General features: G+C 49.4%; 1 protein-coding gene across 1 annotated transcript; it reads left to right on the top strand.

Moving 5' to 3' along the window:
* The first annotated feature begins 2,124 nt into the window (after positions 1–2,124).
* On the top strand, positions 2,125–18,335 carry tp53bp2b (tumor protein p53 binding protein, 2b). Its single transcript, XM_041035382.1, has 18 exons — positions 2,125–2,172; positions 7,713–7,860; positions 8,246–8,359; positions 9,341–9,417; positions 9,737–9,838; positions 11,396–11,576; positions 12,742–12,953; positions 13,050–13,214; positions 13,375–13,594; positions 13,732–13,854; positions 14,049–14,155; positions 14,292–14,688; positions 14,840–15,618; positions 15,740–15,877; positions 16,085–16,218; positions 16,486–16,652; positions 17,239–17,438; positions 17,778–18,335. Exons 1-18 carry the CDS (start codon positions 2,164–2,166, stop codon positions 17,817–17,819), a joined length of 3,315 nt encoding a protein of 1,104 aa, XP_040891316.1. The 5' UTR covers positions 2,125–2,163; the 3' UTR covers positions 17,820–18,335.
* The last annotated feature ends 238 nt before the right edge of the window (positions 18,336–18,573 follow it).

Raw genomic sequence — 18,573 nt, 5'->3', positions numbered from 1 at the left:
CTCCCTTTTAACAGGAAGAAACCTTGAGCAGAACCTGGCTCAGATGGGGGACCCTCCTGCCGATGGCCGGGCTGGGTGAAAGGAGGAAAAGGAGGAAGATAGGACAGCTAGGAATGGAGGAGAGGAGGAGATTCATCATCATTATTCATCCTTATGACGACAAACCCTCTGTTAAAATGTCGTGCAGACACAGTTACTAATGTTTTGGGGTGAAATGCACCTGGAAGCATCTGTTAGCACATTAAGTCACAGATTAATATGAATATGAAATTTTCTGCAGTTTATCTGTGACCTGGTTTCGTATGATGTGAATGTAAACACACATTTATCTCTGGACAAAGATTTGTCCGCTGTTAAAATGTGGTGTCCTGTGATAACTGTGGCTGTTTTAGGCTGTCGATCATTGATCAGTGAGCAGTTTTATGCCAGTTCTGGATTTTAATACGATTTTTACATCAACCAAAATCAGGTTTCATGTCTGTTTATTTTATTCGTTCAAATTTCATTTCCTGTGTTATTATATTATTATTTTTTTGTCAGGATCCGGATGAACAGACACGCGCGTGTTGTGAGGACATTTTTCACATTTTCAGCGCAGGTGTGTGTCTGTGAAGGAGGGGTCCACACACACACACACACACACACACATACACACACACACACACACACACACACACACACACACACACACACACACACACACGAACGGGAGAAACGAGGAGGAGTTTATTCCCGTTGCCAGGAGATCCCGGTGAACAGCATCGTCAAGTTCGAAATATTAAACCATACGATGGATAAATCGCCCTTCAGAATAAAAGCAGGTAGGTGTTTATCGTTCACTGGTAAACAATGATAGTATTAAAAACCTGACGATACAGACACAAACAGCATCTGAGCTGAAGGGTTGCCATGGTTTCTGCTTTTCTGCACATCAGACTTATGTACCTTAGTTAATTTCTCTTGAAAACAAACTTGAGATTGTCATTAATTTCCAGGCTTCATTAAGAAAAACAAACTTTTTCTTTAATTTTATTTGTTTTATGTCCAAGTTCCATTTGGACATTGTTTGTATCTGCCTGTTCAAATACTTCAATAAATTAGATTTAAGATGTAATACACAAAAAGCTATTGTCACAGTTTTTAACAGCACTCAGTCCCACGTTGTTTTTAAATAGTGTATTTTTTATTTTTTTATATCTATGACTTGATGTGTGACTGTGGGTCCTGGCCAGCAGCATCCTCACAGCCTCCTCCTCCAAGCTGAAGTCAGCTGAAGGCTTGAGTGTAAACTTTTCCTGATTTTGTTAAAACTTTACTGTTTCAGTCCCAGTGTTCGTTTTCTCTCTTTCTTTTTGTAATTATCATGTAGTGACTCCGAATTTGAATTTCACTTCATTTTTATTATTAATAAGTTTTAAAATAATTAATTCATTCTTTTTTGTCTATCATCTACCATTTATTATCAAAGGTCTATTTATCGTGCTCTGATGTAAGTGGTGTTCGCAGGTGTCACAGTGATGGTGTACTGGTGCTACAGGTGACGCTCTTATTCTGAAGAATCATAGAGGAAGTGTGCTGGCTCCGGCTGATGAGCGGTCTACGCTGACTGAATGCTCAGTCAGACTGATCCTGGATGTGGATCAGGATCAGGGCTCAGCAGGAGAGCCGCTTTGTTTTCTGCTCCCGTCTTCAAAACCGCTGAAGTTTAATTTTAAACGCCACTTCCTGCCGCCTCGCGCCGAGCCTCTCTGAGCACATCGTTCCTGCGTCTCTGCGGAGGGGACCGGGCACGAGCCGGACGGAAAGGCCCGCAGGTTCACCGCAACAGGTCGAGGAAGAGGAGAACCAATGTGATGTGAATACAGCGAAGAGGAGGCAGAAAGAGGAGGAGTGAAGGAGGAGAGAGGAGGAGGGAGGAGAGAGGAGGAACAGGAGGAGGAGAGAGGAGGAACAGGAGGAGGAGGAGAGGAGGAACAGGAGGAGGAGAGAGGAGGAGCAGGAGGAGGAGGAGAGGAGGAACAGGAGGAGGAGGAGAGGAGGAACAGGAGGAGGAGAGAGGAGGAGCAGGAGGAGGAGGAGAGGAGGAACAGGAGGAGGAGAGAGGGTTGGTGCTTTAATGGTTTCAGCTGCAGTCTGGATGCGACAGAGCGGAGAACAGCCAACATGATGCCGGTGAGTGTAACAGTTCATGAATGAACACATTACTGTCATCCATTCATGCGTTCAGGGGTTTTCATCTGTGACTCGTGCTCAGGAGCAGTTACCTTCATGTTTTCATTCGTTCACACACAGTTAAAGCTGAACCTGCGCACGCGGTGACATGTTAACGACAGAAGTTTGTTTAGTGGTTCGTTCACCTGAGGACTCAGATCCTCTGATACTGACTGAAGGGCTTTAATCTGTGACTGCAGCGGATTCATCTCAGGGAGTTTTCCTTCATGTTTCAGGCTGCGTGCAGATTAAGTTGTGATTAACGGAACTTGAACCTTCCAGGTTTGGGAGACCATTTTAATTCCAAACATTTTCTGTGTGTTTTAATGGAACTGGAACGGGAGCAGGTCTGCAGCCGCCATTTAACCACTGAGGCAAAGTGTCAGAGACAGTTTACACCCGTGGACATTTTTATTTTATAACCTGATTCCTGGATTTTTAGACAAATGAATAATTGTGTATAGAGCAAGTGAGACACTGTCCCCGCTGGGCATTTACACCTTTATGTCGAGTAATAAAATTTGCTGAATAAATGAAAAAGGAGGACATGAGGGACGTCGACCTGAGACATCAGTTTTTCTGAAAACGTGTCCATGGACGTGTAGTTCTCACGATCAACACGGTCACTGTCCCACAGAAGTTCCTCTCTCAGCATATTAATGTTATCACACCTCTGTATCTCAGGTCTGATCATTTGTTGTTCGTCTGTATGTTTTTATGATGTAAAGCTTATTATTTCATTACCAGTTAAACTGGGCCAGTTTAACCAGTACAGCCACAGAGCTAAAGCACGAGAAGCAGAGACGGGCCAGGGACCCGGCTGACCCGGGGTCAGCCGGGTCAGACCTCTGACTGATCTCAGGTGAGACAGTTTTGTGTTTGTGAGCTGCAGCAGTGCAGCAGGAGCAGACGCTCTGAGATCAGCTCTGTATATATCAGCCCCTTTAATAGAACCATTGTCTTCACTTTGAATGGAGCTGCTCTGCTGCGCTATGAGGAACAGGAGGTGACCTTTCCATCGACAGTCACTCACCTTTACCGTGTGGGTTAAACAGTGAGAGACAGGAGCGTGAGGAGGAGGAGGAGGAGGAGGAGGAGGAAGGTGTTTTTATGAGGAAGCAGCACAAAGAGGAAGAAGTGAACTTCACTTTCCAGCATCAGTGTTTACAGACGCTCTTTGTGTTAATCAGACAGGAAACTCTACCTTCCGCTTACTGACTGCCACGCGCCAGGTGAAGCAGGTGCAGATCTGTGTGCGTGCGTGTGCGTGTGTGCGCGCGATGCCTGACTGTTTCACACAGGCTTCCTTTAAAATGCAGCACACCCTGATCATTAGAGCACGTCCCCATCATCTTCCAGGCAGGGCTCAGCAGAGCTCGCGTGCTGCTTAGTAACTGTTGCCACAGTGACCAGAAACACACGCACACACGCACGCACGCACGCACGCACGCTGTTCAAGGTCATGTGGGAACTCTGTTATTTTAGTATTCCTCGGGCGGTGAGGAGCTGAAGCAGGAAGTGGACATGAACATCCTGATGCTGAGGCTGTGTGAGATCAGCCCGCTGTTCCTGCGTTACACCGCGACTTCACGCCACTGTCGCGCTGACGTCACAAACCACACAGCCCACCTCAGACCAGGTTCGGCTCGCGGACCCGTCCTGATGGCGCGGGTCCGGGTGCGGATTTGTCTCAGACCTGAGGGTCCTGACCAGATAAAACACGCCAGAGACTCAGCAAATGAAAAACGAGCTGACATCAAACTTCTGTGACTGTGACACCTGGAAATATCCCAGTGAAACCAACAGGAAGTTCTCTGGGTGTTTCCGTAGCTGCTGACAGTCTGTGAGGACACATGTCAACATTCAGCCTGTGATTGTACCGCGGCCCTGAGGTTTGGAGGCTTCTCACAGAGCTGGTCAGACTGCAGGGGCCCTGTTAGTCCCAGGGGCCCTGTTTGTCCCAGGGGCCCCACTGGTGCAGTAAACCCGTCAATCTCCTGCTTAAATAAGTGTGAATCATCCTAACGTGAGTTTATCAAACCGCATGTTCCTGTTTCTGAGGCTCCGCTGTGGATGTTGTTGACGGTGGTAGTATCCTGAACAGCAGGCAGGGGTTTAGGGCTCTGCGTGCGTGCGTGTGCGTGCGTGCATGTGTGTGTGTGTGTGTCGTTAATCCAATATTGGTGCGTCACGTGACGCTGTCGGCCATATGGCTCCAGCCGTCCACACCGCCTACAAAACATTTTGGATGTGACCTGCAGCGTGCCAGCTGCCACCACGTTTCCCGGGACAGGGACAGAGCAGACATCAGGACTGAATGAAGACATGAATCACCGACTGTCCTGTTAGGGGACATTTATATAAACTGATCCGTGTGTTTCCTTCTAACAATCTGCTTCATCAGCTTCATCTTTTCTCATAAAGTTTCAACACGTTTTGTAAATGAAAGAAAAAAGTTTCACAGTTAAACTAAATAATTTATAACAGAAGATCGTTAATGTCCTGATGCTTTCATGTAGTCACAGAAGGACAGTTCACTCACAATGACTGATTGGACAGGGAACATCATAAACCTGAGCAGACGTGTGACCTCAGCTTTACCTGTGAAAAACCTCCAGCCTCAAAACTGATCGCTGAGTGTTTTTCATGAACTGAAACAGAAAAACAAGGATAAAGCACCAGCTGATGATTAAACCGAGGCAGCTGAGGGGACGGATCAGTGGCACGAAGAGCGTCTGGAGCGTTGGACGGTCATTGTTTTGAAGAAGCTGTGGACGTCTCTCAGACAGTAGCTGGGTCCTTAGCGTCCTCCCTCGCAGCGGTGGGGGGTTGTTGGTGTTAAGCAGCGTGATGCTGCGCTAATTCCTGCAGGATTAAGAGCTGCAGCCTCAGGAGTTTCAGGAGGCCTCAGCCTGCTGGCAGACAGACAGGCAGACAGACAGACAGACAGGCAGACAGGCAGGCAGACAGACAGAGACACACAGACAGACAGGCAGGCAGACAGACAGAGACACACAGACAGACAGGCAGGCAGACAGACAGAGACACACAGACAGACAGGCAGGCAGACAGGCAGACAGACAGGCAGACAGACAGAGACACACAGACAGACAGACAGGCAGGCAGACAGGCAGGCAGACAGGCAGGCAGACAGACAGGCAGAGACACACAGACAGACAGGCAGGCAGACAGGCAGACAGACAGGCAGGCAGGCAGGCAGGCAGACAGACAGACAGACAGAGACAGACAGACAGACAGAGACACACAGACAGACAGGCAGGCAGACAGACAGACAGGCAGATAGACAGACAGACAGACAGACAGACACACACAGACAGACAGACAGGCAGGCAGGCAGACAGACAGGCAGGCAGGCAGACAGGCAGGCAGAGACACACAGACAGACAGGCAGGCAGACAGACAGACAGGCAGGCAGACAGGCAGGCAGACAGACAGACAGGCAGCCAGATAGACAGACAGGCAGACAGACAGGCAGACAGACAGACAGGCAGACAGACAGGCAGACAGACAGACAGACAGACAGACAGACAGGCAGGCAGACAGGCAGGCAGACAGACAGACAGGCAGCCAGATAGACAGACAGGCAGACAGACAGGCAGACAGACAGATGTGCTGGGACTCTCAGGTGAGGTGTGTTATGCCTTTTCAGAAGAAAACAACATACTGCTTTGGATGAGGTGAGCTACAACACCGTGGACAGATGGGGTCTGTGGCTGAATCCAGTTTGAAAAGACCTGGATGCAGGACGTCAGGTCAGCAGGTCCTCTGACACCCTGGTAACGATGACTGGGTTTTCCTGTTGGACGTTGTCTGAGCTTTGTCTCTTATGAGACCCCACTTTGCTGAGTATTAGCACATCTTTTTGTCCCTCAGACATCCCCACTCTGTACTCAGGACATATTGAGGTCTGTAACCAGTCCTGCTGACGACAGGAGGTCTCGCTCCTCCTCCCTGTTGTCGTCCTGAGGGACAGACAGCCTCACCTCCTCCGGCTGTGATTGGCTGCTGTGTTTTCTGGCCGACCTTGGCGCGGTGACTGACGGCAGTGACCCACTTCATCTGCATGAACCTGAAGGAAGAAAGCGGTGCTCCAGTTTTGCTTGTGAGCTGTATGTAGGACACTGTGGGCGTCTCACTCAGACTAATTCATCTCTGTCTCTGAGCCTCTGTTGTCTTTACTATTCTTTCTGACGGGGAGACTATAAGACGTCGCCATGACTTTGACTTTATGTTTACCAGAACGCTGGGTATTTGAGCTGTAACAGCAGCACAAGAAATCTCCCATGAGCCACCTGTGCAGACCAGCTGATGGACTGCAGCTCTTCGGACGTGGTGCTGCAGCTGAACAGCTCTGAGCCTGTGGCTGCCTGCTCACCGTTCACAGCTGAACTGATGTGTGACCTGCTGTTTGAAAAGTGGCAGCAGGAAGTTTCAGCTGGATGTTTGAGCTCCTGGATTGTGACTGTGAGCTCAGAGAGAGGAAACCCTCTCTGCCTGATTCACACTCTGTCTGCTTCCTTTAAACGAGAGATTTCACTCTCACAGATACAACAGATCAGCAGCTCATCAGCTTCCAAACTGTCCCGTTGGCTCCCAGCCTGATTTTCTGTGGCTGGAAAAAGGAGCGATGGAAGCTGTGATGACAGAACGAGCTCAGAGACAGAAACCAGGAAGGGCTGAGAACAGAAGGAGCTGGAGGCACAAATACCTGCACTTTCACTTATCAAGAAACCACGAAGGTCAGTTTGCACGAGCCCGTGGAAGAAACGGTGCTCGGATTATAATCACACCATGTTTTCCTTGTCTTTATTTACCCGCCCATGCTCATGAAAACAGAAAGGTCGAAGCAGGAAGCTCATTTTTCAGGACAGACTGAAAGGAGACAGCAGAGGAGAACCAGAGACACCAGCTCAGGACTGAAAGGTTGAAGGTTCAGATCCTCGGTGTAGAAGGAGCTCTGCAGCCTGCGACGAGCCTCTGAGCAAGTCACGCTCGTTTCCACTCGTTTCCACCTTCACTGGATAAATACAGGCTGGGAAACGCTGAGCGCTGCCTCCATGCAGGTTGGCGGGCTGTGGGAGGCCAACTGGCTCTGGGCCTGACCGCAGATACCCTGCTGGAGTAACAGATGGCCCAGTGCATCATGGGAGTTATGTCCACAAATATCTGTTATGGTCTTAAATAGCACGGAAAGCTGCCATGAAGGTGAAGAAGGCAGGGTTTGTTTTTAACTCGGCTGCAGGTTGTGTGCAGCACATCACACACTGGTTTATCTATCAGCACAATCTGTTACCTGCGTTTTTATTTTTATGTACACCACGTGATCTGTTTACAGAGGTGTTGAGCTGGTTCAAGTGTTGGAAAATGCTGCAGCAGTCAGTCAGCGGCAGGAAATGGATGAATGGATGACTGTACGAACCCTGGACACGTGATATAAGCCCACCTGTATTTCTTGTGGTGCGTCTGCTCTGTGTTTGTAGATGTTCCTCACCGTGTACCTCAGCAACAATGACCAGCACTTCAGCGAGGTTCCCATCATGCCGGAGACGTTGTGCAGAGACGTGGTGGAACTCTGCAAGGAGCCCGGTGAGGTCGATTGCTACCTGGCCGAGATGTGGAGAGGCTCAGGTGAGCTTCCGAAAATAAGAATGTTTTTGCTGATAACAAAAGCGTCCGTACTTCTCCTTCAGCTGCCAGAGCCTCAGTGAGGTCCAACTCTGATGCTGGACATAAGGTCTGGCTCATAGTCGGTGTTCCAGGTCATGTTAAAGGTGTCAGATGAGGCTGAGGTCAGGGCTCTGCACGAGCCAATCAAGTTCTTCCACACCAAACAGGGAAAGCCATTTCTTTGTGGACCTGGGTTTGTGAACAGGGGACATGTCAAAACAAAGTTGAAAGAAAACTTTTAAAAATATTATTTAGATGCAGACACGTGTCCACATACTTTTGGCCATATGTTAGTCATCAAATGTTCTTGATGTGTCAGAGTATGTTGTGTTTTCTGACCAATCAGAGCGTGTCGTTGGAGAAGGCGAGCGGATGATGGAGGTGTTGCAGCGATGGGGGCAGCAGAGGGGGGAGGTCCGTTACCTCCTGCACCATCAGAGAGCTCCGGGACGAGAGTCAGGTGAGAAACACCCCAAGTTAGGACAAGATTTCAACAGTCCACTGCGTCCCCGTCCCCAGAGGTTTGTTACCACACCAGCTGCAAAACTTTGTGACTTTTTAATTTGCTGAAGTTGTAGCTGAGAAACTGCAAACTAATCTTAATTAGTATTAAAAGAGCTCGTCAGGAGCAGGATCATCATGGAGAGATGATGACAGACAGCAGAATGTGCAGAGGCACCAAACACTGTTGGAGGAGAAGCTCCCTCCAGACAGACAGTGAACCAGCTCTGGTTAATCTGGGACTGATGTGGAGCTCAGATCGCTGAGCATGAAATTCTTTCATCAAACTTCTGCCGTCAGTTGCGTTTTCACAGTAATCCAGCTGTTTGTGTGCGCGGCGAGGCTCCGGTAACACATGGTGCAGATCAGGCCGTACAGTAACACAGGAGCGTCGGTGTGTAAATACTGTAGATGACAAACTGTAATCAGCTTAGGACTGAAGGGATTCGGGTGTGCAGCTGCTGGACTCAGGGGGTGGAGGGGGGTGGGGGCAGATTGTTTCCTCCATCACATCATGTTTAACCTGGAGGGTCACGTCACAAAAGCCTGATTTCAGAAATACTGTAAACCCTCTGCAGAAAAGACATGAGGTCAAAGCATGAGGCTGGTCGATCTGTTTTTTCTCGTCATCAAATCTCATGTGCCAAACCAACCGTGTGTTAGCTGTGGTACGACCAGTTGTGATGTCTGTGATTCAACCATTGATTTCCCAGGGTTTAGGTCTGCAGTGGACGAGGACACGTAAAACGGTGCGTCATCAGCGTAATGACATGTTTTACATCCGAGACTGATGGAAACGTCATTTAAGGGTGCTGAGCGGTGGACTGACACGCAAATATTATCATCCACAGAGCCACAACACAAGCTCTGCAGTAAATGTAAAGTCAGGACTAAAACCAACTGCTTTTTTTTTATATATAATTTGATTTTTTTTGTCCAGGTGTGTCCCGAGCCTCAGATCAGATGATGAAGAGAAACCAGGTGAAACTTTCTGTGGAGGGATGTCTGGAGAACGGGGTGAGAGACTTTTACTCAGTCAGATCAGACGGACCTGTCTCTGTGCACCCCGCACAGAGACAGGTCCAGGATGTGTTTAGCTTAGCTTAGCACAAAGACTGGAATCACAGGGAAACTGCTAGCTTAACTGCTATCTTAGAAGAAAGCTACCTGTCAGTACTTCAGAGTCAGTGGGTTTACCTGGTTTTAGCAGCAGGTAGAACTTCAGCTAATGTTGAGTGAACAATATACAGCAGACGAACAACAATGACGTGAAACAACTATGAAAACACAACAACAGATCTGTGCTGAAGGCTGTGTGTGTGTGTGTGTTTTGCAGATTTCAGCTCCTCGTCTGGATGTGACGCTGAGCGAGCTTCAGGATCTGGCAACCCGACAGCAGCAGCAGATCAACGCCCAGCAGCAGCTGCTGGCCTCCAAGGTACGACACACCCAGTGCACCCAGCGCACCCAGCACACCCAGCACACCCAGTGCACCCAGCACACCCAGTGCACCCAGCGCACCCAGCACACCCAGCACACCCAGTGCACCCAGCGCAGACAGAGTCCAGTCCTACAGATACACAGAAACCCAGCACACTCAGCTTCTGCTGCTTCCTGCACTCGCTCTGTCTGCCGCCACCACACAGTCAGATTAAATTCCCTGCAGGCCCTGAATGAATGTTTGATTTTTCACCATCTCATCTCATGCATTTTTTCACTCCACTGTCATACGTAATTCTCCCTTTTACACGACATGTCCTGCACAGCCTGCATACAATCTGCACATATTCTCAACACTCTGAATATATAGTTGAATATATGTATAAGTGCACTGGCCATTCAGACTGACTGTTATTACACTAAGTTAAACCAGAGTCAGAATTGTTTGTGTGCACAAACTCGGCCAAATAAAACTGATTCAGATTCTGACTCTGTCTCTGACTCTGACTCTGTCTCTGACTCTGACTCTGTCTCTGACTCTGACTCTGTCTCTGACTCTGTCTCTGACTCTGACTCTGTCTCTGACTCTGTCTCTGACTCTGATTCAGATTCTGACTCTGTCTCTGACTCTGTCTCTGACTCTGACTCTGTCTCTGACTCTGACTCTGATTCAGATTCTGACTCTGTCCCTGACTCTGACTCTGACTCTGTCTCTGACTCTGTCTCTGACTCTGACTCTGTCTCTGTCTCTGACTCTGACTCTGACTCTGTCTCTGTCTCTGACTCTGACTCTGTCTCTGACTCTGACTCTGTCTCTGTCTCTGACTCTGTCTCTGACTCTGACTCTGTCTCTGACTCTGTCTCTGACTCTGACTCTGTCTCTGTCTCTGACTCTGACTCTGTCTCTGACTCTGTCTCTGTCTCTGTCTCTGACTCTGTCTCTGACTCTGACTCTGTCTCTGACTCTGTCTCTGACTCTGACTCTGACTCTGATTCAGATTCTGACTCTGACTCTGTCTCTGTCTCTGACTCTGTCTCTGACTCTGTCTCTGACTCTGTCTCTGTCTCTGACTCTGACTCTGTCTCTGTCTCTGACTCTGACTCTGTCTCTGACTCTGACTCTGACTCTGTCTCTGTCTCTGACTCTGACTCTGATTCAGATTCTGACTCTGACTCTGACTCTGTCTCTGACTCTGTCTCTGACTCTGACTCTGACTCTGATTACTGAGCTCTGTTGTCGTGGTTATTTGTGAACTGGAGAACTCACTGAAGGCCTCAGTATGTTTGAACTGAAGTTCTCGATGGACCGTCAGCTGTGTGGAGGAGTGAAAGTGGGCAGAGTGTGAACTTCTCTCCCAGGCTCTCTTTTTCATTCTTCTGTTAATTTTCAGGTGAACAACCAAGCACAACACCATGAACGTCTCTGAGGAGACACTGAGACTGTGCACCATGATCCACATCTGTCCAATTTCCCATCTCACTGGATCAGAAACATTGAGCAGGATTCCCGTGTCCTGCTCTGGAGGCTTCACCTTGTGTTTGCTGGTCGTTGCAGGAGCAGCGGCTGCGATACCTGAAGCTGCAGGATCAGCAGCAGCAGCAGCACCAGGAGGCGTCTGAACAGGAGCGTCTGCGGCAGCTCAGAGAGAACGCTCACAACCAGGAGGCCAAACTGCGGCGGGTCCGGGCCCTCAGGGGCCAGGTGGAGCAGAAACGCCTCAGTAACAGTAAGCTAGGTCAGTGTGCAGGAGGTCAGGGCGTTTGGTCGTGTGGGTGGACAGAGCTGGTGAGAATGTTTTTCAGAGTTTTTATGTTAAACTGTGGCTGCAGCAGAGGAGAATCCTGCAGATGAAGCATGGATATCCTGTCTCAGATGATGTATCAGTGTTAACACACGAGTGGAAAAACAGTTTGCAAAATCTTCATCAAGGTTCATTAAGGACAGCTGGAACAAATAATCGGAGGAGACACGTCAACGGTTTCTGTTCTGGATGTAAATTTGTGATTCTGTAAACTTCTCTGAGGATTCACATTTACCACAGGGAAGGTTGTGGTGGGAAAAATGGGACTTATTCAGCGAATCGTTCATCAGAAATCTGAGCGGCATTAGACAAAGAGCGTCAGGCTTCGCTCTGCTGGCCTCAGCTTCAGCACTCAGCTGTTTACTGTTACAGGAATTCTGGGTAATGAAGTTCAGACGTCTCCTTTTGTTTTGCAGCTGAAACAGACTCACCACGTGCAGTTTGTAATCAAACAGCAAACTGTGAAATTAGCAGCAGCAGGATGTGTGCAGTGTTGTCGTTCCACAGACACGTGTGTTACCGTCAGGCAGCACAGAGCAGATTAAACTGAATTAGATCCGATGGATCTGACCCCGACTCTGGGTCATCATTATGGAAATTACAGGATTTACATTAAGCTGCTTGTCATTTCAAATGCAACTGTGACGATTTCATCCAGCTCAGCTGTGTGTGTGTGTGTGTGTGTGTGTGTGTGAGCACAGTTCAGTGACTTAGCGTCGAGCCTCAGGTTTATCTTTTACTCAGATCGTTCCTTAAATCAGAATCTTAGACTCATAAAAATGTCGGCTTAGCATGAAGTCATTTGGGGCAACATTTTATTTATGGGTCTGTATTTTCCAGCTAATTTCCTAAAAGTTAGCCGCCATTTAACGGTAAAGTACAGGAACATTTCCTACTGATATAAGGGAAATGGTGAAAGTGTTAGTTGTTATTAAAAACCAGAACAATGAAATAAATAGTTACCTGATTTGTCGTCGTCTTTTACATGAAAAAAAGGTTTGTAAGAAAACATTAATCAAAAAAGGTAAACAAACTGATACCACGGTCTGCACATGTTCATGTGTTCATGTGATCGTGTGTTCATGTGTTCATGTGTCAGTGGAGGAGATCGACCAGATGACCAGTCTGTTCCAGCAGAAGCAGAGGGAGCTGCTGGTGGCTGCAGCGAGGGTGGAGGAGCTGAGCGGCCAGCTGGAGGTGCTGAGGAGCAACAGGCTGGAGCCTCTGCTTCCTCCTCCTCCTCCTCCTCACCACCTCTACAGCACCTCCTCCTCCACAGCTGAGCTGGAGCGCCTGTACAAAGAGCTGCAGGTAAGATCTAAGGCGAGGCCAAAAAAATGAATAAATGAAGCTTCCTTTCTTACCTGTACTTCACTTCCACTGACCCGACACCTTCCTCCCTCTCAGCTGAGGAACAAGCTGAACCAGGATCAGAGCTCCAGGCTGCAGCAGCAGAGAGACAGCCTGAACAAGAGGAACCTGGAGGTGGCAGCGATGGACCGACGGCTGGCCGAGCTCCGGCAGCGGCTCTGGAAGAAGAAGGCCGCCCTGCAGCAGAAGGAGAACCTGCCAGTGAGTTCACGTCAAAAGAATCGATCAGCTAAATGGAATATTTTCAGTATTTACCATCACAATGTTTCACAGTTTCACAAAAACTAGCGTCAATCTGCAGAGATTAAACCTAACACCAACCAAACAGGCTGCAGCAGTCAAATGTTTCGGTTCCCTCCAGGTGGCCTCAGACGGCGCGGCCCCTCAGCATGGCGTGACCTCCAGAGTGGCGGCGGTGGGGCCGTACATCCAGTCGTCCCCCACAACGAGCTCACAGGGGCCTCCGGTGCCGGCCCGCCCGGAGGTTCTGGTGAAGCCAGCGTACCCAGACGGCACAGCCACCCTGCCTATGCCTGACTTGTCCCTGAAGCCGCCTCCCAGACCAGTTAAACCAGCCTCAGGTACTGAACTTTAAGTTACTCCTAAAGTTTAATTAGAAAGAAAATGAGTTTTTTTTTTTACTCTTCATCCTCCGTCCGAGCATCACGTGGACTGATGCTTACAGTGGAGTGGGTTTAATCTTCTCTGCTCTTCACAGGTTTCAACACCTCAAAAATAACCAAACTCTCTGACTGGAGCAGCTCATTATCCGAACCCAGTGGGGGGTACAGCCACTCCTCCACCCTGCCTCGCATGTCCAACCGCAGCTGCCGCAACTCAGGTCAGTCAGGACAGTCTTTGTTCAGACAGGACAGAATGTTCCTTTATTCTGTTTTTTTGTTGTGGTTAAATTCTCATTTGGCAGCACAGACACAAGTATGGACCCTGAGGAGAAGGAGTGAAGTAACTTTCTGTCAGTGGATGGAAACTCTGAACGTCGGTCCTGTGGTGATGATGATTTTTTATTTCCTGTAGGTGGTGAGACCCTCAGAGAGCAGAAGGGCCTCTCTGGGTCTGATGTCCCGCCCCCTGTCCCCTCGCGGACCAGTCACACCTCTGAAAACCTGCTCAGGGACAATCAGGTGCCTCTGCATTCTGACTCATTCTCTGTATGTATCAGGAGGCCTGCTGTATACCTGGATCTGTATACGGCAGTTTTCTCTCTCAGCTCAGTATAATGCTCTTTGTTTCCATGTCCTCTCTGTATTTCACCTTTAGGCCTCAGGTAAAGGCCTGTCCAAGATGGCGGTGCCGCCACCAGTTCCCAGTAAACCCAAACCGTTCGCCTCCTCGGGCCCACCAACCTTCTCCAAACCCCCCTACAGCACCGGCACCTTCCCGGGTAAGGTGCGGTCAGTCGGGGGCCACCTCAGGGCTCCAGGAGTCCTCTCCAGCCACAGCAACACACTCCCTCTGCCCAACAAGCAGGAAAGTCCTCCGGCCGCCGCCGTCCGACCTTACACCCCCGACCTCTCAGATGGCCCCCACCCTGTGCTGCAGAAGCCTCAGACTCTGGCGGCTTCGTCCATCTACTCCATGTACACCCAGCAGGCCACGCCGGGGAAGGGCTACCAGCCGGGTGGCCAGGGCACACTGCCCCGCAGTCAGCCCCGAGGTGATGCACTGACACAGCCACTCTGACTAATGCTTGACTTGACGTCTGTTGTGTTGCTGTTGTGTTTTTCACAGTGGAAGCGATTGTCGATGAAGCAGATGTTGGTTTTGTTGGCATCGTCTCTGACATCAGTGTCTCTGCCTCGTCACAGTGTATGGGAAACCAATCCCCACAGGCAGCGGGGGGCACCAGTCTGTCGGCTCAGACAGCGCCGCCGTGAATTCTGGGTCCTGTGTGTCTGATGGGAGTGAGGCTGACAACAGTTGCCTGAGTAACGGCGAAGGTGTTAGTGGCGATTCAGCAGAACGTGCTACCCCTCGACCTCTGAGCCCCACCAAGCTACTCCCGTTCCTGTCCAACCCTCACAGGAACCCCAGCGACGCCGACCTGGAGGCCCTGCGCCGCCGGCTGCACCATGCCCCCCGGCCCCTGAAGAAACGCAGCTCCATCACGGAGCCTGAGAGCCCGGCCGGACCCAACATCCAGAAACTGCTGTACCAGAAGACCACTCTCGCTGCCATGGAAACCATCCCCATGGAGACAGTCGGTCCAGCTGGGACATACATTCAGCCCGGGTTTCACGAGGACGGGATGGCCAGTGTGGAAGTAACATCGAGGGTCGACGACAACGCCGGCTTCAACCAGCCGCTCGCTGATAGCCCAGAGGACTGCCTGACCCCACCCCCCTTGCCCCCTCGCTCACCCATCCCTGATCCCACCTCTTGTTGCTCCCTGCGCCCCCCTGTTGAAGACAAGAAGGAGGAAGAGGAGGAGGTGTGTCCATCCGCCTTAGTCCATCAGGACCACTTTCCAGAGGAGTTCCCACCTTATCCGCCCCCGCCGTACCCCAGCTGTGTGGAGGCGGAGCAGGGAGACGACCCCCTCAACCTGCAGCCGCCGGAGGTGACAGGACAGGTCACAGTGCCGCCGGTGAGTATTATAATATAACAACGTATAATCGATTCTGACTGAATGTGGACCCTTTAAAGGGTCAGTTCACCTAAACCATAAAAAACTTATTTCCTCTCTCTCCTTCTGCTCTTTTTTTCAGGGTAAGAGGTCAATCCTCCGAAAAGCCGGCTCAGAGCGGATTGACCACGGCATGCGTGTCAAGTTCAACCCTCTGGCCCTGCTACTGGACTCTTCTCTGGAGGGCGAGTACGACCTCGTCCAGAGGGTCATCTACGACGTGAGTTATGCCCACGTATGGTCTCACTCTGTGGATCCATCAGGGAGATAATCGCTCCACTCCGACACAACTCTGGGACAAATCTACTTAAACCTTCAGAAATGCAGAACATGTGCTGATATAAGTGAACTGTAACAGCCTTAAAGCTCAGATTTGATCAGTAATCATTATGTAAAGATGCTTCTGTCAATGTCCACGTGTCTGCAGGTGGACGACCCCAGCATGCCGAACGATGAAGGCATCACGGCGCTGCACAACGCCGTCTGTGCCGGCCACACTGAGATCGTCAAGTTTCTGGTCCAGTTTGGCCTCAACGTCAACGCTGCTGACAGTGATGGCTGGTGAGTCTGAGGCGGAGCAACATCATGGTGCAGTCCTGCCAACATTTTCGATATAGCCGCGGTGGTCGCGGTTGGTAGGAGCAGTTCAAGGTCTTTTTTTAATTAACATGATGTGTACAGCTGCTAACATCTCATCCACACTTCATGGATGTATCTACGACATCTCCACTGTTCACCCCTCCTACAAAACTCTGAGTTTCCTTGGTTTCCTGGTCTGAATCACTGAACAATGTCAGTTTGAGCAACTCTTCCAAACCTTTTCTCCAGGACTCCCCTTCACTGCGCCGCCTCTTGTAACAACGTTCAGGTCTGTAAGTTCCTGGTGGAGTCCGGGGCGGCGGTGTTCGCCACAACCTGCAGCGACATGCAAACAGCTGCCGACAAATGTGAAGAGATGGAGGACGGCTATGCCCAGTGCTCCCAGTTCCTCTACGGTGAGACATCTTCACAGTTATGTAACATGTTAACAGATAATAGAACTAAAGAAGGCTGGGGTGGTCCACGATGGGGTTTTGGACCTTTCAGTAAGATCTTCGATGGTGTCAGCTGAGGGGACATTGGAGATCCCTGAGAGTTCAGGCAGGGAGACCACAGGAGATTCCAGAGTCCATGAGGGGCATTGGCTGGTTCTAAAGTGAATTTTGGAACACTTTAAAGGGGTTCCAGCGGTATTTAAAGAGCTTCCTTCCTGAATAGGGGTTTTTAGCAGAATCCAGGTAGTTCCCTGGGCCTGCAGCAGGTTCTGTGGATCATTTTAGAAATTCTGTTGGTCCAGAGGAGGTTACCAGTTCATGTAGAGGTCCGTGGGGGTGTTTTGTGGTTCTTTACGGAGTTTCAGAAGCCACCAAGGGTGCTTCAGGCTAACTCTATGAGGTTCTCTGTTTTCTTAAAATTACGAAAACTGAATTCACTCAGGTTATTCCAGTAGGAATAAGGATTGAATCACGGATTCCTGCGCCTTTATTACAGGTCTAACATTGGCATATTTAAATGGTTCTCCCCCCATCTTTGTGTTGGTAGGCGTTCAGGAGAAGATGGGCGTGATGAACCGTGGCGTGGTGTACGCCCTGTGGGACTACGAGCCTCAGAGCGCCGACGAGCTCGGCTTCAGCGAGGGAGACTGCATGACGGTGCTGAGACGGGAGGACGAGGTGGAGACGGAGTGGTGGTGGGCGAGATGTGGCGACCACGAGGGCTACATCCCCCGCAACCTGCTGGGGGTGAGTCTGTGACAGTTTATACAAACGTTTCAGACTGAAGCTGCTGAGACGCTTTGGAAACTGTGGGAAAATAAAGTAAAATAAAACGTTAAATTAGCTGCAACAGTCAAAGGAAGATAACATCCTGCTCTGTTCATTAAACTCCACAGGGAATCGAACCATCAACCCAGCGTCAGTCTGCCGTTTCCTCCATTGGCCCCTAAATCTCATCCCTTTTAATCAGGTCTAAAAGCAGCTCTGAGAATCCCGGTCCTCAGCTGCCTCATGAAGGACGCGTCAGTGCTTCATGTTATCTTAATGCTGTTGTAATGAGAAGCTCTTTCCCCTTTTGTTTCCCAGCTGTATCTGAGGATCAGGCCGCGGCAGAGGAGCCTGGCGTAACCTGACGACTCGAGAATCCTTCAAAAGACCAGAGGAGTCCTGGAGGAGGACGAGCAGACGAATAACGTGTCAGAGGAACTGCCACTGCATCTCTGGCTTTTCAGCCTCAGCACAAAGAATGTGACAGCGGACTGTTGGAGAGCAGAGACAGAAGAGACAGTAGTTTAGATGAGCACATTATTAGTTCACCAGAATTTATTGGCAGATGTTCACGTTTTTCTGATGAGTCATGTCAGTGATTGATCCTTTGATTTCCTCCAGCAGAGCAGTTTTCATTCTGTTGAACCGTGACATCTAGAAGGGGACGATTCAATGTCCAACAAATGTCCCAGAGGTTGGAACTGAACCTGGGACGTTGCATTGGACCCACAAGGCCACTGTCTTTCACTGTCATCATTAAAGTATTTAAAGGTAAAATCGCTTTGGTGTTTTTTAACTGAGTGCAGCATCAAAACAAATATTACCGTTCTAACCCAACAGGGATTTATGGGATTTACCAGGCGGACGTGTGAGGAGCCCCAGAATTAAAATTTTTTATTTTTTACTTTTTTTTTTTTTTGAAGAAACAAGAAGCATGAGAAAATAACATTCACACAAAATAATTAATAATTGTAGGAACAAGATTAAAAATATCTCCTGTGTGTTTGGAGGCTCCAGAGGAAAAGCACTTGTTTTTTATTTTGAAGTTTGTTGTGATACAGCACAGAACTTTTTAAAAGATGTTTTTCATTCAGTTTAAAATCAGCATCTGCAT

Source organism: Toxotes jaculatrix, chromosome 4 (assembly GCF_017976425.1).
Source record: "Toxotes jaculatrix isolate fToxJac2 chromosome 4, fToxJac2.pri, whole genome shotgun sequence".
Lineage (NCBI taxonomy): Eukaryota > Metazoa > Chordata > Actinopteri > Toxotidae > Toxotes > Toxotes jaculatrix.
The sequence above is the reverse complement of the archived record's forward strand: the minus strand, read 5'-3'. Positions and strand labels throughout refer to the sequence as shown.

Coding starts and splice junctions, on each gene's coding strand:
- tp53bp2b (XM_041035382.1), top strand. Junction 12,954..13,049: donor GCCTGTACAAAGAGCTGCAG/GTAAGATCTAAG, acceptor CCTCCCTCTCAG/CTGAGGAACAAGCTGAACCA. Junction 13,215..13,374: donor AGCAGAAGGAGAACCTGCCA/GTGAGTTCACGT, acceptor GGTTCCCTCCAG/GTGGCCTCAGACGGCGCGGC.